Source organism: Octodon degus, unplaced genomic scaffold, assembly GCF_000260255.1.
Source record: "Octodon degus isolate 3935 unplaced genomic scaffold, OctDeg1.0 scaffold00105, whole genome shotgun sequence".
In the NCBI taxonomy this organism is placed as follows: domain Eukaryota; kingdom Metazoa; phylum Chordata; class Mammalia; order Rodentia; family Octodontidae; genus Octodon; species Octodon degus.
In genome coordinates, this window is record NW_004524681.1 from 9571943 (window position 1) to 9595673 (window position 23731).

Here is a 23731-nt window from a genome sequence, read left to right on the forward strand (position 1 = left end):
CTCTCCTTACAGAAGAAACCTGTCTCTGGCCTGGCCAGCAAGCCGACAGCAACAGTGGACGACTCTGCACGCGCAGCCGCCAGGAGCCGCCTGGCTGCAGTCAAGAGTGCAATGCGCCAGCGGACGAAGCAGTCTGGGGACAAGGACAGCATCGTGTTTGATGCCGGCTTCTTCCGAGTTGAGAGCCCCGCCAAGCCCCGCTCTGGTAAGTGTTCGCGAGCCCGAGAGCCCCAGGGCGGGCAGCACTAGGGCGATGGGGCGGCGCAGTCTGGGCCAGGGTTGGGTCCTGGTCCAGAATGAGGACTGGGTGGGAGCTGGGTCAGCGCCAACGGAGGGGGAAGCAGGCAGCCATCTCAGGGCGGCCCCAGTGCGTTCAGATACAGCTTGCAGAGGTGCGCTGGGTTCTGTGGGTCTGAGTTAAAGCTGTTGCCCAAATGCATTTGAAAAGCAATAAATGAACTAACTTCCCAACTGTAAAATGCTCCAGTCAAACTAGTGGGGGGGGGGTTGTTTTTGTTTTTGAGACAGGATCTCACTATGCAGTTTAGGCTGGTCTTGAACTCTCGATGTAGCTCAAAATGGCTTCAGACTTAGCGACCCTCCTGCCTCAGCTTCCAAGTGCTGAGATTACAGGAGTGCGCCACCATGCCCATCAGAACTTTTTTTGGTTTTGGTTTTGGTTTTTTTTGCAGAACTGGGGATGGAACTCAGGCCCTTGCACTTGCCAGGCAAGCACTTATTCTACTGAGCCATCTCCCCAGCACCCCCAGAACTAGTCTTTAATACTTTATTTTTATTTATATGGCACAGGGTCTAGCTATGCAGTTCAGAGTAGTGATCCTCCTGTCTCAGCCTCCCCAGCGCTGGGGTTACAGGGGTGCAACACCACACTGCGCTTCTGGGCCAGCATGGCAGGGCTGGTATGGCATGCAGTACCAGGGATCAAGCTCTGTACCTGGCACTTGCCAGGCAGGCGCTCAGAACACTGAACTATCACCCCAGCCCACGTTTTTAATACCTTAGAAAACCAGTCTTCAGTTTTTGTTTTTTATAAACAGTTTTTCAAACTACTTCCATTAGATCAAGCGTCTTTCTCTGGGTGGAGATTACTCATGTATAAGCCCTGGTGTCCACCAGGGGGCCTGTGTCCACTGAGACACCTTCTGCACGCAAACTCTAGCCTCCCTCATACCTGCAGGCCTTGGCTACTCGGGAGCCCGACGCTGGCGCTTTGGGTGTTAGAATTGGTGTGGATTTTCTTTGTTCTGATTTTCCTGCTTGAAGCTGCTGTACGTGAGAACCAGGAGTCTCCATCAGTGCTCCTTCCTGAGCAGGTTAGGGGTGCTGCTCCCCGTGCCCCCAGGCCACCCTCACCCTGGTGGATGAGGAGGTCTGTGAAAACACTGCCCTTTTGAACCTGAAGTTCAGTTATAAAGTGCAGTATGGCATGAGCTCATCCTGAAACAACAGGGTCCAGAGAGGCCACACCTGCCAGGATGCCTCACAGCCACCGCTACATCCTGACAGGAGCTTTTGTGCTTTATACCAGCTCGCTCACTCATTCTGTCTCTTCCCCTCCTCCCTTCCCTCCCCTGCCCTCCCTTCTCTTCCCCTTCCCCTCCACTCCCCCTCCTTTCCCCTCCCTTCCCCTTCCTCTCCCCCTTCCCCCTCTGCCCTGTCCCCCCCCCCCCGGGTCTCGCTGCGCAGCCTAGTCTCCCAAGTGCTGGGATTGCAGGCGTGCACCACTGCCTGGCCCTGTACCCAGCTGTGTAAATGAGGTTTGATCTTTTTTTCCAGAAATTTTTTTTCTGGGTACTTATATTTTTCCATATACTTATTCTAGGAAGGACTGGCCAGATAGCTCAGCAGATTAAAGCTCAGTAGATTAAAGCACCTGTTTAGGCAGATGCAGGGACCGGGGTTTGATCCCCAGCATGCTGTGCTGGCCCCGCCCCTGGGGCAGCTGAGATGGTGATTGACACTGGGCGACTGGGCGTGATGGCATGCGTCGATAATCCCAGCTCTTGGGAGGCTGAAAACAGGAGAATCACTACAAGACCAGTCTACATAGTGAGACCCTTAGACCCTGTACTAAATACATTAAATATATACTTTTCACACCCCTTGGCATGCTGGCCGCCAACAACTCAAGCCATGTAGCCGGGAAGAAAGTTGTGCGTCAGCAGTTCAGCTGTAAATGTTCACTTGTTTTTCATATCTTCCTCTTAGATCTTCCCACTCTAGCCATTATCCCCTAAGCCAGAACCTTCTGTTTCTCCTTTTCTGGAAAAAAAAAAACTCTTGTTTTCAGAGGTAGAGAGAAATGGATGTTGACAGTCTGCAGCAGCTCTTCTTCCCAGAGTGGTGGCCTCATACTCATTGGTGTGGGTCTGCTAAATCACATTTGAGATTAGCATGTCTGTATTGTGCCTTCTGGAATGTTCTCACTGGCTTTGTGTGTGTGTTAGCTTCCTTCCCCCTAGTAGAGCTCAAATGCGCTTTGGAGGTTACTTCTGTTAATGTTGCAACAGGAAACCGAGTCCAAGGAGGGCTTACCGCTGTCTGACACCTGACTCTGAGGGAGGAACCGGTAGGGCTTGCGCCATCTTCCTGGCCGCAGAGAGCAAGGAGCGAAGGCCCTCCGTGGTGCTGGGCTGACTTCTCTTGTCTTCCAGCACTTTCCTGTGATCCACCGCCACAAAGGCCGGGAACACCCACATCTCTCCCTGGAACGGTTCCCAAGAGCGGGGCTGCCGCCAGCCTTGAGAGGCAGATGCCATCACCAGAGAGCCCCAGCCCTCGGAGCACCCCAAGTGGACATGGTGACAAGAAGACTTTGTTTTCGAATACCCCTGAGAGCAGGTTATTTCTCTAATGTGTCCTTAAGAGTTGCACGTGTGGGTGAACTACATAGCCCTCACATAAAGCCGGCGCAGTGTGCAGGCACGCTTAATTGCATTTCAGCAGGAAATGTAGTTCAAACCCTTCTCATCCCTGAGGACGCTGAGGCTCACCTGTTCGGGAGGGAGCCGGGCGTGCGCTGTGCTCCCATGGGCCCAACAACCCTTGGGTCCGAGGCAAGGGTCTGAGGCAAGAGCGTTGCTCGAGCTTACAGGTTTGAGACCAGCCTACGCCACACAGCACGGCCCCAACCCAGAAAGTGAAGTGCCTGCATGGGGGCAGAGCCCAGCTCAGTGCCCGCCTGGGAAGCTGGGCCAGCGAGGTGCCTGAGCCCTGCTCTCCTCTGATGATGCCCACCCTGGGTGTGCACGTGCCCTTGGCGTCCTCTCATCAGCCTGTGAGGTGCTCCTGCCCGTTCCAAGTAGACGATTTTGACATTTGTTTATCTCCCTGACATTCAGCTTAACGTTGGTGAGACTGACTGTGGCACACATTCTTTCTGAGCCTGCAGCACAGCGCTGCCCCTGCCCCTGCCCGAAGTGCATGGAGCTCGAAGAGGGCGCCATGCTGGGGACATGGCACACGGGAGACGAGGCAGGGAAGTGGTAGTGCTTCATGCAGCAGCACGTATATTAAAATTGGAACAATACAGAAGATTAGCAAATTTGTGAAGCATTCCATATTTTTTAGGGCTGGCCAGATAGCTCAGCAGATTTTGGTTTTGTTTTGTTTTTTTTTTATGGCGGAACCAAGGATTGAACTCAGGCCCTTGCACTTGCCAAGAAAGCGTTATTCCACTGAGCCATCTCTCCGGTCCCTATAGCTCAGCAGATTAAAGTGCCTGCTTAGGTAGATGCAGGGTCCGGGGTTTGCAGGGTCTGGGGTTTGATCCCCAGCGGGCTGTTCAGGCCCTGCCCTTGCAGTGCTGAGATGGCGACTGAGACTGGGTGTGGTTTCGTGCTCCTGTAATCCCAGCATTTGGGAGGCTGACGGCAGGAGAATCCCTAGGAGTCCAATCTGTATACGAGACGCTGTATTAATTACAATAAATAAATGTAGTAATGCGGTGCTGGGCAGACTGAGCTGGTGAGGAGGGCCAGGCGGACAGCACACGTAGCTCCCAGGCTCGGCCTTCGCGCTGCTTATGAAACGTGTTGGCCTTTGGGACGAGGTACCTTAGGTGTTCAATCTGCGGGCTAAGCTACCAATGTATTACGTTTCCCAAATGCCGGCTGCTGGGCTGCAGTACGGGGCCTGTCATGTGTGGCCGCGCCCAAGCTCACACTTGGGGCATACTGCGATGCTCGCAAATGCTGATTGCCTCAAATTGTGCCGAAAGGGAACAGCTACTCGCAGATAAAGGACAAGGACAGTGGGAACTAGGAAGATGGAGTGCACTTTTGAAGAAACAACCCTGGAGCTGTTGAAACACTTAATAAAAGGCGAATTCAGAACTTCACACCGAGCATACCATAGTTCAAGGGACAGGCGGTGCGCCTCCCTCATGGGGCCAGGGCCCTTCAGGAGGGGCCGGGTGTCAGATGCGGTCCCACCACCAGCCCACTCTCTGCTCCATCCCTCCCTCCATAAAGTGTGGGCCGGGATCCCAGACCAAAGACAGCCGCGGTGCGCTGGGGTATCTGAGGAGAATGCTCTTTTCTTTTTTAGGAACACTGCTGTTGAAGGTGCTGGGTGTCCTGGATTAGAGGATTTGATCGAAGGGAACCAGGTGAGTCCTGGCCGTGTGGTAGAGGCCTGGGGCATCGGCTGCTTATCTCAGTATCCACAGCAAGCCCAGCATGCTAGCCAGGGTCAACACCGGAAACCCCCATGACACGGGCTCATTCTTATGTCAGTGGCTTTGCGTATTCCTCCACCTGCGTCACAGCCGGAGGTAGAGAACTAGGTCGGCCAACTTTGGCCACTGTGCAAAGCAGGCTGCGCAGTAACATAGTCACGCTCATTTGTCGGCACCGTATCTGGCTGCCTTGGGTGTCCCGGGACAGTGAGCGACTAGGGCCGACAGGCAGGATCACCCCGTCTCTAGTGTTCACTGCCTGGTTCTTCACAAAGAAGGGCTGCTGTTCTCAAGTTAAGTTGGAAGCCAGAGTGGAGGCACTTCTGAACAACCCTTCTCTCCTAGTATCCCCGTAATGTTATCCGAGGCCACTGTCAGGCAGCAAGACCATAGGGCTTATAGGGTGGTGTTCTTCAGCTCTGTTCAGAATGTCAAAAATACATATATTTTAGTATTTTATAGCAAGACTTTCACCTTCTTGTAGTTAAATGTAGTGGCCATTTTTACTTCCAGGATGTAAATAAAACAAACATGGAGACGGATTGTTTCCCCAGTGAAGCCCTGGGTTTGCATCTTGTGGGCGGGACAGCAGATGACAAGACAGTGAGCGAAGAGGAGAGTTCAGGTGTCATGGAAAGAATGGAACTCAATTCCTCCTTCACCGCGCAGGATGTTCAGATGAACAGTCCTGAACATAATAATGCCCCGCGCCAGAGGAGCCCCCTGCAAGAAGCAGCCGCTCAGACCCCTTGGCCAGCTAAGAGCTGTTCAGGTACAACAAAGCTTTGCTTGAAAATGAGCTTGGATTAAGGTGCTGATCCATCACATGCTGAGTGCCGGTTCCTACAGGTAAAAGCTGAAAATTGGACACCCATAATAAATGCCCCATGAAACAGTCCATAGTGTTGCATCCTTCTTGTCCCCAAAGCCCTCAGGAGATGAAAACCAGCCACAAACACTAATCCACGCTAGGCACAGGGACTTGTACCCTAGACCTGAGTGGGACAGTGGGGGAGCCAGAAATCCTCCAGCCATCACTTCTCTGCCTTTTGGCTAAGATCAAGTGTAGAAATCCTCCAGCCAGTTGTTAGTTCCTCCCGTGTGTGCATGAAGCTGGCCAGGTGTCCTGTTTTTCTCCCCAGTGCCGCCTCTGACTGTTTTGGGTCACTGTCCTGCAAACCTTACAGGTCTCTGGGCCGTGGTGGTGCATACCTGTCATCTCACACTGGGCTGCCTCAGGGTCCAGCAGCAGCAACAGAGCCAGTAGGGCTGCGCCCAGGTCCTTGTGATATGATGTGTTGGGTCTGACCTGCTTTCCCCGCACAGCACTCTGGGAGGGCTGTACATTTCCCGTCCTGCCCTTGTCAAACTGCCTGTGTATTTTTTTTTTTTTTTTTTTTTTTTTTTTGGTATTGGGAATTGAACTCAGGACCTTGCTCTTGCCAGGCAGGTACTTGTACCGCTGAGCTATTTCTGGATACTTTTAATGCTTTCAGCATGAATTTTTTTTTTCACGAATAAGGATAAGAAGTTTATTGAGACATTTACATTAAAAAATAGCACAGAGTGGCCTGTGTGTTTGTCTTTGTGCAAAAATTCATGTCTTTCAAAGCTGTGTCCATTTCTGTGACAATAGTCTTTAAAGTTAAAAATTATTTTTTCTTATTTTTCTAGTACTATTTGATACTCTCACCACCGAACACCGCCTTCTTGATTCAGTAAGTTTTCCAACTTAATTTAATATTCCTTAGTTGTCTGGACTGGTTTTATAAAGTGAATTACTATTTTTTCAATTTGTGTGAAGCTTGACATTATGTCATGTTATCTTTTTGATTTCAATTCCATTCGTTATTCATTTTCTAAAAAGAGGGTAGTTTTCTATGCTTATATACCCTAAAGTGCAGTACAAGGTTTCTTAAAGTGTTTCATTAGTACGTATTTGTCATATTGATCACATGGGCATTTGTGCCTGTGTGATTTATCTTAATTCGCTTTTCCTATCCCCTCCCCTCCAAGCCCTCTTCTCCTCTTCCCCTCCCCATTAGTACAAGCTTTGCTGCCCTTTGTTCCTGTCATAGAACACAGGCTGCCTCAGTGCTCCCCGGAAAGGTTCATTTTCCTGTCTGACTTAGGGATCAAATCTGACGCTGCAGATCAGCCGAGTACCTGGATGTAGGCGGCCTCGGTCACAGCAGGAATTTCCCGGCGCCCCAAGGAAAGCCTGTGGCAGCCTTGGCCTCACTCACCCACCCTGCAGGGACTCCTGGCCACCTCCAGGGCCCCCGGTTATGCCATCCTCATTCTTTTAGGTCCATTTCACTCCCACCAGGCCTTGCTGCCCTCCGGCTCCCTGGAGCTGGGCTCTTCCCCTCGGCATCTCCACCCGCCTCGCACCTTCCCGGCCCCTTCTCACCTGTGACTCCCAGGCACGTGCTGGCCCTGGAGCCGACCTGAGGAAGCCTGTGCTGGCCACGTGGGGTGGCACAGAGAGGGACACTGTGCACGCACTGCACCTGTTAGAGTGGGATGGCAGTACATGCTGTTCCTAAAATACAGCTGCAAATCCAGTTGCCTTAGTAACTGTAGATTCCCACTGGCTGGCTGGCTCATGTCTGATACAGACCAAGCCGTGAATTCCTCTTGGGCTTCTTTTCTTCTTTTGTTGTTTTTCAGCTTGGGGTGTAGAACCCCGCGCCTCACACTGAGCCCCAGCCCTTTTTTATTTTGAGATACCTGTTTTGTTTTTTAAATTATTTTATTTATTTATTTGGTACAGGCTCTCACTACACAGCTGGGACTCATAGTGATCCCCCTGACTCAGTCTCCCTAGCACTGGGATTATACGCATGTGCCGCCAAGCCTGGTTTTGGTGGCTGGCATGGCAGTGTGGTGTGTGGTACTGGGGATTAAACCATGGTCCTTGCACTTACCAGGCAAGCGTTTAGACTGCTGAGCTATCTCCCCAGCCCTGGAGACATCTTACTAAGCCTCCAACTTACCTGAGCAGTCGGGTGGCCTCACACTTGCATCTCACCTGCCTCAGCCTCCCAGAGTGCTGGGTTGCAGGCCTGGACCACCAGGCTCCTCTTAGGATTTAAATATTCAGGCCCGAGCTCATCTTACTCAGCAGCGTCACTGACCCTGGAGGAGACTCGGACGCAGTCAAGGCCTCTGCCAGCTGGCGCTCTGCATAGTGTAGGGTCTGCAGAGCTGCAGCCTGCGTGTGTGGACTGTCCCTTCCGGTATTCCTCGCCTCTCAGGCTCGGGAGATTGCTACTGCTGTTGCCAGCTTGAGTCTGCAGTGACCCAGCCCTGTGGAAACGGGGCGGCCTCAGTGACCTCTGTGCCTCCTTCCACAGCCAGGCCCAACCCACGGCGACCCCTTCACCCTTGCAGAATGGCGGCGGCGTTCGGAAAGGACCCGACTGGCCTCTTTCGGTGGGAACCTGATCGCCTTCTCCCCGCTCCGGCCCTCTGTGTTAGAAGAGCCAGAAGAAGAAGCCTTGTGAATTTAAAAATATGCCAGCGCTAGTCTCCCTGATGTATTATGTTGGAACTCTGGACAACGCGTAGCTGCATTCACTGTTTAACCCGTGTAGCCAGTGCCCCGGTGTTTTAATGTGCAGCAGTCACCCCAGTGGATTTTAGACGTGGTGCTTCCCGGGGGTGGGGTTTTGTACACTCGGCACATAGAATAAAAGGTAGACCTCGTCCTGCTCCATTGGCGTGAAATGCATGAGGCTAGTGCGAAGCATACTTATGTGGAGCTTATTGACATTCTTTTAACTTTGACCAAAATATTTACTTCCTTTTAACTCCTACAAGAATGCACTGACTAGCCTGGTATGGTGGCACACACCTGTAATCCCAGCTCTCGGTGGCTGAGGCAGGAGGATCACTGCGAGTTGAAGACCAGCCTGGGCTACAAAGTGATATCAAGGTCAGCCTGAGCTATATAGTGAGACCCTGTCTCAAAAAGACAAAAGATAAAGTAAAAAATTATGAGGCCAAGTGGTGAGAAGCCCATTCACGGCTTCCTTTACTTCTCATTGTTTCATTTGCCAGCAGCCGCTGTTTTCTTGAAGAGAATCCTCCGTCGCACTGCACTGCCCTGCCGTAAGGCCAGTGTCCTACAGCGCCTTACCTGTGGGACCGGAAGCAAGGGGCCACCTGCACCCGAGCAGCAGGAGGCCTCGGTAGCTCGCCTGGGGCCGGGTCAGCATCTCTTGGGAGGGCTGAGCCCTCACCATGCTGGGAGCGTGTTTACAGATAACCTTTCAAGATGGGGGAATTTCAAACAGGAAACACCTCAACACTTCAGTCCTGTCTCCACACCGGGGCTGGGGCCTGAAAACAGTGAGCTTCATTCCTCACCCAGCCCTGGGGAGGCTGAGATGGGAGGCTGCTCGTGAGTGCAAGGCCAGCCTGAACTGCATAGCGAGACCCGGTCTCCACACAACGCTCCTGGTCCAGCCCTCCCCGTGGCTGGGGCCATGGTGTTGCCACCACACCAAGCCCACATCTACCTTTGCTGTCAGGGTGTTCGTGATTCTGACCCTGGAAAATTTTTTTTTTTTTTTTTGCGGTACTAGGGATTGGACTCAGGATCTTGTGCTTGCCAGGCAAGCACTTATTCTACTGAGCTATCTCCCCGGCCGAGAAATCCTTTTTATGAATTATTTGTTTTGCAAGTGCCCTTTTGTGTGTGTGTGTGTGTGTGTGTGTGTGTGTGTGTGTGTGTGTGTGTTTAGGGAAGGGTCTACAGGGTGTACTAGATTGGACTCATAGTGATCCGCCTGTTTACAGCCTCCCAAGAGCTGGGGTTACAGGTGCGCACCACCACGCAGTCTCAATTGCCATCTCAGTGCGCCCTGGGGGCAGGGCCAGCACAGCAGGCCCTGGGATCGAACCCCAGCCTCAGCACCTGCTTATAGGCACTTTAATCTGCTGAGCTATTTGGCCAGCCCTAGAGTGCCCATTTCATAGACAAAGGAATTGTTGCTTCCAATTCCAGTAATTCTAGATAAGCCAAGATATTTTTCCCCCTAAAAGCAACACTTCCATTTAAGCATGAATATAGGAGCAAATATATCTGAAAGTTAGGTTGCAGAATTTAGCTGCTGAAAAACATTGCTGTGATGTGCTGTCCAAACCCCTCTTTGGAACCCAGGCAGTGCCCACCACCCCTACTCAGTGCCACCTGAGTCTGGACAACCCTAGCCGACTTATCCCGCAGCTGCCCCGGCCTCTGCCCTAGTGCTGTCCCCCAGGGGTGATGCCGCCCCTCCATTCCTTCTGTTCTGCCTCCTGGGAAGCCCGGCACGTCAACTGAAGGTCCAGATGCTGAGGAGGCTGGGCTGTGGGGACAGTGGTATATGAAATGAGCTCTCCCGTAGGCCTGTGCTGCAACCGCGGCTTGGCTGCAGTGTGCTCACTGACCGCAGGAAGAATCGCCATCTCTTTAAAAGCTACCTGTCTGACACTCTGGGTTTTCTTTCTACAGATCTAGAAATTTCCTAAAATCCAACACATGGAGATAGTCTCCCTGGTGTTAAACAGTCATTGATACCAGAAGTGAGAACTATAGAGATAAATTTTGGGTTAATGAGTGGTCAAATTCGGGCTTGGTGGCACTTGCCTATAATCCCAGCGCTTGGGAGGCTGAGGCAGGAGAATCTTGGGAGTTCAAGGCCAGCCTGGGCTACAAATGAGACTTTGTCTCAAAAAACAGGTTTGCTGTGTGGTTTGCAGCAGCAGCAGCCGCCCCACCCGCCTGGCGTGGCCAAGGCACCCGGCTGCATCAGGAGGGGCTGAAGCATCTGGGGCCGCGCAGGACACTACCGTGTGTGCTTGGCGCTCCTTCGGTAAAACCAGCCCTGCTGCTAAGCAACCAGAACGCAGACAGGAATTGCTGGGACTGGCTTCCTGCTCACCTCATTTCCTCCTCTCCTGGAGCCAGGAAATCACAGAGCTTTCCTTGAAGCATCTCCTAGTTGTAGGGATACAGACCAGAGATTTTGGGGGTGCTTGGTATTTACTTTTGGTGGGAGAAGGAGGTACCAGGAATTGAATGCAGGGACTTTTCATGAAGCCACATCCTAACTAAGCCTTTTTGGGTTTTTTTGAGACTTGAGTCTAAGTTGCCCAGCTTCAGCTCAAACTTCGGCTCCTCCTGCCTCAGCCTCCCGAGTACCAGGATTACATGCGTGTAGTCCCGGCTCCCACTGCTTTCTCTTTCTCTAAGTGGGCTAGCAGCGTAGGCTTCTTAGGCCGTAGGCTACTTAGGCAGCCCTCCTGGAGTGTTAGCATTGTTGTTTCTTTTTCCCTGGACACTAGTAAATAAGCTGCTCTGATGAAATGACTGGGGGGAGAAAGGTGACTTCGCATGACATTTATTAAATGATTGACTTACGAGAATATTGATACATAAATGTAAAACTCTTCACACGGAGTGAACCTGGAGCCTGTGAATGGGCAAGGTTTGGACTCGATCCTTTCTACGTAAGCATCTGCCTTCCCGGATTATATCATGGTGTAGGATGCACTGGTGAGGTTTATGTCGCCAGAAATCCCCAGTCTGTTGATTGCCGTGAAGTTCCTCACCCGGTGGTTGTACTGCAGCAGGTGGGCGTCATTGACCGCCACCTTGAAGTGGTCAGGTTCCACCAGGACCTGGATCTGCAGGGCGCAAACACAGGGTCAAGGCTGTGAGTGGCGCCTGTTGTCACTTCCCGCGGCCACCACACCTGTATCATTCCTGTCCATTTACAAGAGGGACCTGGGAGTGATGGTTGTCACCTAGCCCTAGGGAGGCTGAGACAGGAGGACTCTCGTGAGTGCAGGGCCAGCCTGAACTGCATAGCGAGACCTGGTCTCCACACAACGTGCTTCAAGTGTGTGGGGCTTTAGAGCGATCCCCTCTGAGCAACAGTAAGAGGGCCCTGGCTTACCTTGAACTGTTTGCCTATCTCGAAGGGGAAGGCCTGCTGCCGCTCCTCCCGGCCCCAGGCATTGTTCTGCTTGGTGTTGCACACGATGACCCGCCTGTTGTTCTCGTTGAAGCGCGGGTTGAAGTGGAAGGCCACGTCATTTCCTTGCTTGAAGTCCAGGGCCAGCCTGTGGGGACCAAAGACCAGTTACAGAAGGGGCCGCAGGGGCGTGCATTTCCCAGAGCCCATTGCTTCACAACACACAGCAGACGCTCTGAGCGGCAGCAAGTAATGGCAGAGTGGGTTCAACAGAAATAGGTGGGGCACGATATCCCATATGGTCAGCCGGGCATGGTGGCTGTGCCTGTGATCCCAGTGCTAGGGTGGCTGAGGCAGGAGGATCTCCTGAGTTCAAGGCCAGCTGGGCTACACAGTGAGACACTATGTCAAAGGGGGTGGGCAGAGAGATGGCTCAGGATAAGTGCTTCCCTGGCAAGTGCAAGGGCCTGAGTTCAATCCCTGGTTCTGCAAAAAACAAACAAAAGAAAGGCCCAGGTGATAGCTCAGTGGCATAGTGCCTGCCTAAGTTTGATTCCTGGTACAAAAAGCCTTGCAGCACCAAGCAACAATGTTTCAGTTTACTACCATCGCTGCTGCCAGCCAGCACTAGGGAACTACCGCAGGCTCAGGGTGCATCTCCAGTGTTCCTGGCACTAAGTCTCCTAAGAAGTGACCTCAGGGTGCGAGTGTTCATGAACCTCACGGGAGGGAGACAGGTCAAGCTGCGGGCACACTTGCTGTGTTGGGGTCACATGGCCAGGGCCACAGGCAGAGGGGACTCCAGGGCCCCACGAGTGTCCACACAGGCAGTGTGCAAAGGACGGTGACGACTGGCACAGGGATGGAAGCTGGGGAGGAGAGAGTGGCTATGTGGTGTGAATCACGGGGTGAGAAGCTGGGGAGGAGGAGAGAGTGGCTATGTGGTGTGAATCACGGGGTGAGAAGCTGGGGAGGAGAGAGTGGCTATGTGGTGTGAATCGCGGGGTGAGAAGCTGGGGAGGAGAGAGTGGCTATGTGGTGTGAATCACGGGGTGAGAAGCTGGGGAGGAGAGGGTGGCTATGTGGTGTGAATCACGGGGTGAGAAGCTGGGCCTCTGGGGAAGGAAGTGGCCCTGGCTGACTCACAGGAGCTACGTGACAGGTCCCTGCAGGCATTCCGGAGACCCAAGCGGGCTGTGCGCACTGCCGGGGAGCCAGAGACCCATGCTCAGTGTAGCCACAGCCAGCGCAGGGCAGGCACGGGGGCGACCTTGGGCCCTCCAAGCCCGGAAGCCACCAACAGCAGACTCTGCCTCAGCCTCAAAGACAAAAAGGACAGCGTGCATAGCAGGATGCAGAATAAGGTACGTTGCCATGTAGGTTGAGTTTGACGCCTGGAAAAATTATGCAGGAACCATGTTGACAGGTGGGTCCTCTATTATGGTGGAGCCAAGAGGCTACCTGCGTAGTTCTAAAAATCCTGCTAAAGTACACAATGAATCACTCTGTACTACAGCCAACCAACACCACCCGGGGCTGCTCTGGGTGCCCCCCCTACCTGTTGGCGTTGGGCTTCACGGTGCCCATGATTGTTATGAGCATGCGCGGGACGACTCCACCAGGCAGGGGAAGGTCGTAGGGCACAGTCTGTAAGGGGACAAGGACAGAACGTCAGCCTGGAACCCCATTTGCTTGGGAAAAGAAAAACAATGACACTGCTGAAGTTCCATCCTGGCTGACAAGTGTGAAGGCGACACAGCTCCAGGGTTTAGGTCACCTCACCCACAGCCTGCAGAGAGAAGACTTCCCCTACACAAAGGATCATCAAGGTTAAGCCCTCGAGAGGAGAAAATGGGGCTGGGTGTGGCTTTGCACGACTGTAATTCTAGCACTTGGAAGCTGAGGCAGGAGGATTGCTACGAAGTTTAAAGGAGCTGGGGAGATAGCTCAGCGGCACAGCGCTTGCCTGGCAAGTTCCAGGTCCTGACTTCAATTCCTGGTATCCCACCAAAAAAAGAAAAACATGAGTTCGAGACTAGCCTGGGCTACATAGTGAGCTCAAGGTCAGCCTACACTGCGCAAAAAAGAAAAACAAAAAAAAAGTGGGTCATGACGGTCCTAACCCATCCACATGGACAGGAGCCTGCCAGGGCTCACGCTGTCCTCAGGACGCCCTCCGGTCACAGGGTACTGAGCTGAGCCAGGATCCTCTCGGAACTTCGTTTCCCTTAGGAGTCCCTTACTAACGTGCATTGTAACGTGCACGAAAATTCAATCCTCAGGTCTCATAGTTTTTTCAAAAGCAGATGACCTAGCAAGTGCAAGGTCCTCAGTTTGATTCTCAGAAAAAATAAGAACTCAAGCCCCCTCCTCCCTGCAGCCTTCACTGGATTCCCACTAAAGCTGCTTTACCACCGTCCTTAGAATGGCACCATCTCCTTACACTGACAGTAAACACAGCTCAATACAAGCTCGTGTTCTGCGATTGGGCCAACGTATACCTGTGACTAGGCACTGGGAAGCAGCTCTAGGAGCAGGGTTCAAACCGAGGCTCCCTGAATGTTCCCTGGGCCCCCAAGTCCAGGCGAGGCCTTCCCCATCTTACCAGCGGTCCAGAGGGTGCACTGTAGGGGCTGGCCCCAGGGTAGGCTCCGGGCGCAGCCCCAGGGTAGGCTCCGGGCGCAGCACCGGGGTAGGCTCCGGGCGCAGCACCGGGGTAGGCTCCGGGCGCAGCACCGGGGTAGGAGCCAGGTGCGCCGGGGCCTGGATAGGCTCCTGGGGCCTGGCCTGGATATGCTCCTGGGCCTGCCTGGCCCCCAGGAGGTGCCTGTCCTGGGTAGGCCCCCGGAGCAGGCTGCCCGGGGTAGGCACTACCAGGATAGGCAGCGCCTGGGTAGCCCCCGGCTCCAGGCTGGTTCCCCCAGGCTCCGGGCCACCCTTGAGGATTCGGGTGTCCAGATCCAGATAAGGCATCGTTGAGCTGGAAAGAGACAACGGCAATCAGGGGATAGAAGACGGATAAGGGGAAAAGCAGCACACTCCACCTAAGTAGCTGCTGGAGAAACAGTGAATGGGTGAAATTCACATCTGCGCCGCCCGTGTCACACTTCGAAACAGTTTTGAGTTCCAAAGACTGAAATTAGATGGTGGAGCCAGCATGGCGGCGCATACCTATAATCCCAGCACTTGGGAGGCTGAGGCAGGCAGATCACCTTGAGTTCCCAGCCAGCCTGGGCTCCACAGTGAGTTCAAGGCCAGCCTGAACTACTGGTGACGAGACCCAGTCTCAAAAAGCAAAATAATAATAATAATAATAATAAAATTAAAATGAAGCTAGACTGTGGGACTCTACACTATGGGATTCTTCCTTCCTCCCGGCCTGAGTAGGCTCTGCTGCACCCACAGGCTGCAGATTCCGTTTGGGTGCTGACTGCACTCGCACTGGGGTGAGAGGGCCGCTGTCACCCCGTTCCTCCCCACGTCTACTGCTGAGAGAGCAGGGCTGCAGCTGGCCCAGGGAGGCCATGAGCCGGAAGGGAAGGGAAAACGAGGCCCGCAAGAAGACGGGGCACACTCACCGAGAAGCCGTCTGCCATCCTCCTGAGGGGGCAAGAGAGAGAGGGGTCACCGTGAGCGCCTAGGGGCTACCGCTCCCGTCGTGGGCACACACAGGCTGAGGGGCAGGGTCAGCAGGCTGAGCTGAGGACCCAAAACACCTCAAAGGGGCGGGGCCGTGGTAGGGGCGGGGCCACCCAGCCCAAAGCAACTCTGCTTCCTCCAGCCTGCCTCCCAGACCTGGAAGGAAGAGCTGTACTACTTTTACTCCATATATATATATATATCTCCAGAAATCGAGCTCAGGGGCCAGCCAAATAGCTCAGTAGATTCAAGTGCCTGCAAGCAGGTGCAGGGGCTGGGGGTTTGATACCCAGGCCTGCCATGCCAGTCCCGCTCCCCAGGGCGCACTGAGATGGCAATTGAAACTGGGCCTGGTGGCATGAGCCTGTAATCCCAACTCTTGGGAAGCTGTAAACAGGTGGATCAGTATGAGGCTGATCTAGTAATGAGATCCTGAACACCCTGAAGACCCTTCCCTAAAATTTAAAAAAAAAAAAAAATTTGAACTCAGGACCTCACAATTGTGAAGCAGGCACTGAGCCATCTCCCCAGTCCTGCTCTGTTATTTTAAGTACTAACCTTGTCCCCAAAGATCCAATAAATGCCAACTACTAGATAGGTCCTAAAAATGTACATTTTTGGTTTTTGAGACAGGATCTTGCTATGTAGCCCAAGCTGGCCTTGAACTCATAGTGATCCTCCTGCCTCAGCCTCCCGAGGGCTGGGTGGTGTGCACCACCATGATGGACCTAAAAGCAGACAACATGGACTTTTCCTCTGAAATCTCAAGCAAGCAGAGCTCCTCCTAGGGCTTAACATGGGCGGCTTTTATGCATCCCCGCTACTCTGACACCCCGCCACTGTTATTTCTACCACCTTTGGACATATAATAAATTGCATTTTTGCACACCTCTCAACCTGGGTACCCTCGGCCCCTTCCAGAGCCCCCTTCCCTGGAGGTAGAGATCATGTCAGCCAGACGAGGAAGCCACAGGGCTCTGCCAGTTCCTCTGAAAGGAAAAGAGGGGGCCCCTCCCCTGTACCCCTCCTAAGGCAGTCACACCGCTGGTGGGGAGCGCTGACCCCAGGGAGGCTGGTAGAGACAGAAGAGAGGGCGCTTCTTAAGAAAGCAGAGCTCAAGGGCCAGTGAGGTAGCTCAGCCAACAAAGGGCTGCTTAGGCAAGCGTCGTAGGGACTGGGGTTCGGGTTCGGATTCGGGTTCGATCCCCGGCACCACAGGCCGTGCCAGCCCTGTCCCCAGGCGCGCTGAGCCAGCCTCTGAGTCCGGGTGTGGAAGTGCAAACCTGTAATCCCAGCCCTGGGGAGGCTGAAAACAGGAGGATCACTATGCGTCCGAGCTGTGTAGTGAGACCCTGTACCAAATACATAAATTTTTTTTTAAAAAAGAAAGACAGCAGAGCTCTCTCCTTTTGGATGTCAGTGGGAACCAACCTTGAACCTCAAAATGGGCCAAGAGCCCAGTGCCTTTGGCGTCCTCCCACTTTTCCCTCTTCTGGGCAATGCACCAGAGACCTGGCAGTAGCTCAGACAGCATTTCCAACTCTTTTTTTTTTTTTTTAAGACAAGTTCTCGGGGCTGGTGAGATGGCTCAGTGGTCTAAAGCACCTACTTGGAACAAGCTTGGCAAAACACAGGGACAGCGGTTCGATCCCCCAGCACCACATGCCAGCCAGCCCCGCCCCCTGGTGGGCTGAGCTGGCCACACACACACACACACACACAATAAATGTTTAAAAAATAAAATAATTAAAAAAAAAAAAAAGACAAGTTCTCACTGTGGCCCTCACACTTGCAGTGATCCTCCAATCCTCGTTCCTCAGCTTCCTGAGTGTGGATTGTACTGGGTGGCAGGTCACTGTCCTGTGCACTCTTTGGTGGTGTCCCTAGCTTTGCCCCTCAGATGTGAGCTGACTTGTGGCACATACCTGTAATCCCAGCACTCAGGAGGCTGAGACAGGAAACCCCCAGAGTTCGAGACCAGCCTGGGCCACACAGTGAGCTCAGGACCAGCCTGGACTACAGTGAGACTCTGTCTCAAATGCTAAACTAAACCCAAACCCTGCACTTTGACATTTCCAAATATCATCTTTTGCAAGTTTTCCTCATTGAGAAATTAGGTCGCTGGCTTATCCTTTTCGAACCTCACAGTACACTGACACAGTAAACAAATTTTAAAACATGAGATCTTGTTTTTCTTCAGAAACTGAGTGACTCACTCAGTAGACAGGATGCCATTCCGCACGCCACTTTGCTATTTATAACCACATTTTACCCAACACTGGGTACTTTTGCAAAAATTGGGCATGGATTTCTTGGAGTACATCAGCTGCCAACCATGAAATCTCTGTGTATGTGTGTTTCTTCTGCTTGATACAGGGTCTCACTGTGTAGCTCAGGCTGGCCTCAAACTCGAGATGATCCTCCTGCCTCAGCTTCCCAAGTGCTGAGACTCTAGCTGTGCAGCACCATGCTGGGCTTGAGATCTCTTTTTATAACCTGTATTCTTTTCAGGTCCAGATTAGCAGCCTCAGCGCCTGGGGCCCAAGGCCGGAAGATCTACTCACGTAAATATAGTCTTTACTTGCCTACATGGTTTTGTTTTTGCTTTTGGTACTGGGGATTGAACTCAGGACCTTATGCTTACCAGGCAGGCGCTTATGCCACTGAGCTACATCCCCGGCTTTTTTTTTTTTTTTTTTGATGGACTTTATAAGACTGGGTGTGGTGGCTCGCGCCTGTAATCCAGCTCTTGGGAGACTGTAAACAGGCAGATCACTATGAGTTGGATCTTGTAGTAAGACCCTAAACAACCTATAGACCCTTCCCTAAAATTAAAAAAAAAAAAAGATGGAATTTACAAAGACACAATGAAATAAAAAATCTTCCCCTCTACAGATAGTACAGAAGCGAACTCCAGACTGGTTCTTCCAGAATCAGAGAATTTTGAAAAGCCAGAAAAACAAAGGAAAGGCTAGGAGTGGTGGTGGACACCTTTAATCCTAGCACTGGGGAGGCTGAGGGAGGAGGATCGCTGGGAGTTTGAGACCAGCCTGGGCTACAAAGTGAGCTCAAGGCCAGCCTGAACTGCATAGTGAGACCCTGTCTCAAAAAGACAGAAAAAAAGGGCAGTGAGGTGGGGAAGGAAGATACTTCCTGGGTCTGCACGGTCAAGAGGTAGCTCCTCGTGGCTCCAGATGAAGGGATCCTGGCCTGTGCACAGCAGGAAGGGCAGGCCAGGGCAGCTGTCTCTTTAGTACCAGTGGTCTGCACCACACTCTTCCTTCTCCACCCACCTAGTAATAAATCCAGCTGGGCACCCCAGCTCCATTCTTGTGAAATCCCTGCTCATAAATGGCCCAGCCTTGGGGTGTTTCCTGGGCCCTAGGAGCCCCCCATATTCCTCATCTGAAACCAGACTGGCTGGGCTCCCTCCAGCTCAGCAGAGAAAGACAGACAGACGCCAAGCGGGCAGGGAGAAAGGAGGCAGCTCTCCTAGGACGTCCCCCTCCGCTCCCACGCGCTCTGCCCTCCACCCGCCCCCCCTTCCCCTGCTCCACAGCAACAGAAGCAACAGCAGCCAGGGGAGCAAAGTCACGCTGTGTTTCCCGTTGCCCAGTTTCGCCCCTGAAAAAGCCAGAAGCAGTCAGAGGAAGCCGTGAGCCTCAGCCCGCTGCGAGCTGGAAGGCCCCAGCCCCGGGCCTGCGGGTCTACAGCTGCCGGCAAAAAACAGAGTCAGAACCACCCCCCACACCCAGGGGCCTGTCACGCTATCCGGGAGCCACAGGCCAGGGGACTACCGGGCATGCCTTCCCGGAATCACAGGTCTGGTTTCTTTGTTTTGTTTTTTTGTTTTGCGGAACCGGGGATGGAACTCAGGCCCTAGCGCTTGCAAGGCAAGCGTTTATTGGACTGAGTTGTCTCCCCGGTCCCCCTGAGTCTCAGGCCTGGAGAGCCATGGTCCCCGAGAAATTCACACACAGGACCTGCTGCGGTGAGAAGCTAGAGCCTCGCTGGCGGGACAAGAGGGTGCCCCAGGGATTCCCCATGACAGCAGAGGCGCTGCTGGAGCCTAGCGAGCACCTGTGGGACACAGCTGCCAGGGACCTTTGTGTTTGGCAAGGATACCAAAACGCTCTTTTGGGAGCCGAGCGCCGTCCCCCTGTATTGCCTACGGCTCCAGTCCTCCAAAGGGCAAGGATGCAGCTTCCAGCCTTGGGGTGGAAGGCCCTGCCTGGAAAGCACTCATTCGGTTGAAAGGAGCGGACTGGCCCAGTGTAGGGGTACATGCCTGTGATCCAGGCTACCTCCAGCCGAGGCAGGAGGATCACCGGCGGAGCCCAGCCTGAGCAACTTCATGAGACCCTGTCGCAATACGAAAAGGAAAAATTGGCTGTAGCTCAAAGGTAGCACATCTCTGGGCTCCATGTTCAGCGCCGGCAAAATAAATGGACGTTGTTGGTACAAAAAGTAAAGTTTGCTGACTCTTTCGTTCTTCTTTCTTTCTTTATTTATTTCCTTTTCTTTCTTTCTGAGACAGGGTCTTGCTTGCAGCTCAGGCTGGCCTTGAGCTCACTTTGCAACCCAGGCTAATCTTGAACTCCCAGCAATCCTCCTGCCTCAGCCTCTGTGGTGGTACTGGGGATTGAACTCAGGACCTTGCTCTTGCCAGGCAGGCACTTATTCTACTGAGCTATCTCCCCGGCCCCCATGCGTTCATTATTGAACTTCACCACAGAAGCAAGCAGTTGCCAGAACGGAGTTCACAAGTCAGCGAGTCCTGAGGGGTTCATCCCATCCCTAAGATTTCCCCGGATTCTCCAAGCTGGCCCCGTCCCCCAGGCGCAGGCGCCCTGTGACCAGAAGTCCAACACCTGGGTCACTTTCCAGCGTGGACCAGGCAGGGCTGTCCCCGACGCTGACGCCAGGAGTTGTGTTCCGAGCTGGGTCCCAGCCCGGCCACACCCACTGCCCCGGGATTTGGGGTCGCAGTTCCCTCTTTGCTGGGTGGGGGGGAGGTGAGGGAATCGCAGGGTCCCCAGAGGCCAGACCCGGGCGCAGGCTCCGGAGGGTCGGGATCGGACCTGACTCCAGAAACCCAGCCCGGCCCCACTCACCCGCTGCTGCGCTGCTGCTGCTCCGGCTGGGCTGGTGCGGGCGCGGCTGGCGGGGCGCTCAAGTACGCGGCCCTGCGCCCTCCCCGAGGCGGCACCGGCTCCACCCGGCCACGCCCTGGGACGCGCTGGGGACAGCGGACAGCGCCCGCCCACGCCCAGGAGGAGGGCAAGCCGGGCGGAGTCTGCGCCCCGCGCTCTCTGCTGCCTCGGCCTCTGGTGCTGGGACCCCCTCTGCCTTCTCAACCTGATCTGAAGCCCTCCGTCCAGATCACCAGGCCTGGGCCTGGTCCTGCCCCTACCCCTGCCCCTGCCTTTTTTCCTGCCCATGCCCCTGCCCCAGCTCCGGCCCAAATACCAGTGCTGACTGGCTCTAAGAACCCTGGGGTTCTTCAGTGTCTGCCTCCCTGGTTACCCCTGGGGGGGGGGGGAGCGCATAAATGGTTCTCAGGTGCATAGTAGGTTCTCAAGAGATGTTTGTTGAATGAATGAATGAATGAATGAATGAATGAATGGAATTACTTTCCAGGAAATATGTTTTTTCCAAGACTAAGGTACTGGGATTCCTAGCACTCCGGAGACTGAAGCAGGCAAGTGAATTACAAAGGAGACCCTGTCTCAAGAAAGGAAAAAGGGGGCGGGGGGGTGGCGATATCTCAGCTGTCTAAGCGCCTGCCTGGCAAGTGCAAGGACCCAAGTTCCTTCCTCAGTACTGCATGCAGTGCCGGACTCGCGCTGAGCTGGCCACTGAGACTGGGCCTGGTGGCACACCTCTGTAATCCTAGTGACGGGGAAACTGAGACAGGACGATCACTACAAGTCCAAGCTGTATAGCAAGACCCTGTACCAAATAGATGATGATAGATAGATAGATAGATAGATAGATAGATAGATAGATAGATTCCTTTTAAAAAGGAAAAAAGAAGAGATTGAAGGAGACTCCTGCAAAACAGGGAGCCTTAAACTCTGAGTACCTTCGTTACAGTCAGGAACTAGAACGGAGCATATTGTGTCGAGGGCTGCTACAAGGGGCCCAGGCCCGCTAAACAGCTGACATTTATTAGATGCATTTAGCTGGGCCAAAAATGAGTGAAGTCATTTGGAAGCCATGGTGGCTCGGAATGGGACCAGGAGGGACGTCAAGGCCTCTGCCACTGGAGAAGGAAAGAGGAGTTTCCAATGCGGGCTCTTGGGGTTGGAGGAGGGAACAGGTGTCCCCGGGGACTCAGTGCTGCCTCATCCCACCCGCATGCAGCTGTCTGAGACCAGTTCTCATGCCTCTGCGAGCCGTCCTTTCTGCCATGGCACCTGCCACCTCTGGGCCAGCCCCATGACCTGCTTGTCCCATGGAGTGCTCGCTGCTGGCTCCCCAGCCCTCCTCCTCACTGCCAGCACCTAAGTGAGCGCTGCAGGCACAGAGCAGGTTCTTGGACTCCACCGTTCACCAAGCTCTTGTCCCTGCCTTGCTACTCAAAGACCTGGCACATGGGGCTAGAGGGACAGCTCAGTGCCAGCGTGCACCAGACAGGCACAGGGCTCTGGCTCAAAAAAAACATATAACAAGGGGAGAACTCAATAGCAGAAGCAAAGCCGCAGCCAAGCAGACACCGCTCGGTCCCCTGGAGCTGGCTGGGTCCCACCTGGAAGTCATTCCAAGAGAAACAGCCCTCAGACCAGGAAGGCCACAGCCAACCTCCTGGGGAAATGCAAATTAGCCGCATTCTGCTCTTGGCCTGCAGCTTCAGTGAAGAGAAACGGGTTTTGCTCAAGTTCTCACCCAGGGTGGGGGCTTTGGGAGGCCGTGTGGTGGGGGAGACACAGCCCTCCTGCTCTAGATAGGTGGCCTTAGGGACAGCCCCAAGACATGGCCCATGTCTTTTGCACCTTGCATGAACTTGGTGAGAAACCATCCAGGTCATCACTCATATGGAATCAGACAGCCCCAGACCATGAGAAATGAAGTCCCGTGCCAAAGCCCCCACCTGGTGCTATTCCAGCAACTGATGGGCTAAGATCAGGGAAGGGCTCCGCCTCCCCGAGCCCTCGTGCCTGTGTGTGGACTCCGGCAGTGCTGACTTTATAACCTAGGAACACAAAGCGCCCTCGCAGGAATTGCTCAGGTACACTGTGGAGAACACACCAGGCATCACCTGGTTCCAGCAGGACTCCGGCACTCGCTGAAATAGCTGATTATTTGATAATGAAGAGATAGGGAAGCTGGGCGTGGCGGCGCACACCTGGCATCACAGCACTCTTTGAGGCTGAGGCAGGAGGATCACACATCTGAGTCCAACCTGAGCAACTTAGCAATTTAGTGAGACCCAGCCCCAAAATTCAGACCTGAAGGGGGAAGGGGACTGAGACTATCCCGTGCACCACCCCTGGGGTGAATGATTACCCCGTGGGCCCAGAGGTTCTGCCCACGGATGCCCTTTTGTCTCCCAGGAAAGCGCCATAAACCATCAGACAGTGAGTCATGAGGTCCCGTGGCAGGGTGGTGCCCTCACAGGGCTGGGCTCTGCTCCTGAGAACTGCACTGGCCAAACAGGTTTCCATGGAGACAGGGCTGAGTCACACCCCAGCTTTCTCTCTGTCCAAAACACCTGGTTGCTTAGCGGGTTCCCTCCACTTGCTCATACAAGGCACTTCCCGGGGCCTCCGCCACGTCCCTGGCCCTGGCCTGTGGGTTCCGTGCTGGGCACAGCCGGCAGCAGGCTCCTCTGAGTCGGGGCGTGGCTGGGGTTTATGGTTTGTACACACGCAGTAAATGGTTCATTGCACCCAACCCCAAGCCCATATTCATAAGTCAAAGGCAATCTCGTGGGATCAAGGCAAGGACCTGGGCTAAGGTCCACGTGCAGGTCCCCAGCGCCCACAGGAGGCTCTCCTGACGCAGCCCTTGGAGCAGGAGAGGGAGGAGGGGCTGAGCAAGCAGGATGCACAGGAGAAGGAGACCAAGCAAAAAGGGAAAGTGAAGGGTGAGTAAAAAGAAGGAAAGTAAGCAGGAGAAAGCTATCCCTCCTGAGTGTCCACCCTACCCAAGGGTTAGAGACTGGGTCTTCAGGAATGCAAGCACAGCCCTTTTTATAGGAACACGACCCAGAAAAGCTAAATCTTGGAGATGGGCATATTTGTCCCTCTACAGATGCATGGATAAGAAAATATTTATACACAATGGAGTACTACTCTGCCATGAAGAAGGGCCAACTCCAGTCATCGGTAGGAATTGCCACGCCTCAAGACTATATTGTTGTGTGAAGTAGATGAGCCGAATGAGCTTAAATGCCACGTGGTTTCTCTTAATGAGAATACCA

General features: G+C 53.7%; 2 protein-coding genes across 2 annotated transcripts in view; one reads left to right on the forward strand and one right to left on the reverse strand.

The window, feature by feature from the left end:
* The window catches only part of Dlgap5 (DLG associated protein 5), a 33477-nt gene extending 25269 nt beyond the window's left edge, over positions 1-8208 (forward strand). Inside the window, exons 14-19 of the mRNA XM_023724069.1 lie at positions 13-205; positions 2676-2862; positions 4570-4630; positions 5213-5471; positions 6374-6417; positions 8059-8208. Coding sequence (XP_023579837.1) covers positions 13-205; positions 2676-2862; positions 4570-4630; positions 5213-5471; positions 6374-6417; positions 8059-8208 — 894 coding nt within the window. The remainder of the gene's footprint in view (positions 1-12; positions 206-2675; positions 2863-4569; positions 4631-5212; positions 5472-6373; positions 6418-8058) is intronic.
* A 3013-nt stretch (positions 8209-11221) lies between these two features.
* Positions 11222-20479, reverse strand: LOC101585489 (galectin-3-like). The gene is made up of 6 exons (XM_004639036.2): positions 20421-20479; positions 15246-15267; positions 14273-14647; positions 13226-13314; positions 11650-11815; positions 11222-11377 (listed from the first exon to the last, which is right to left on the reverse strand). Exons 2-6 carry the CDS (start codon positions 15261-15263, stop codon positions 11222-11224), a joined length of 804 nt encoding a protein of 267 aa, XP_004639093.1. The 5' UTR covers positions 15264-15267; positions 20421-20479.
* Between the last annotated feature and the right edge of the window lie 3252 nt (positions 20480-23731).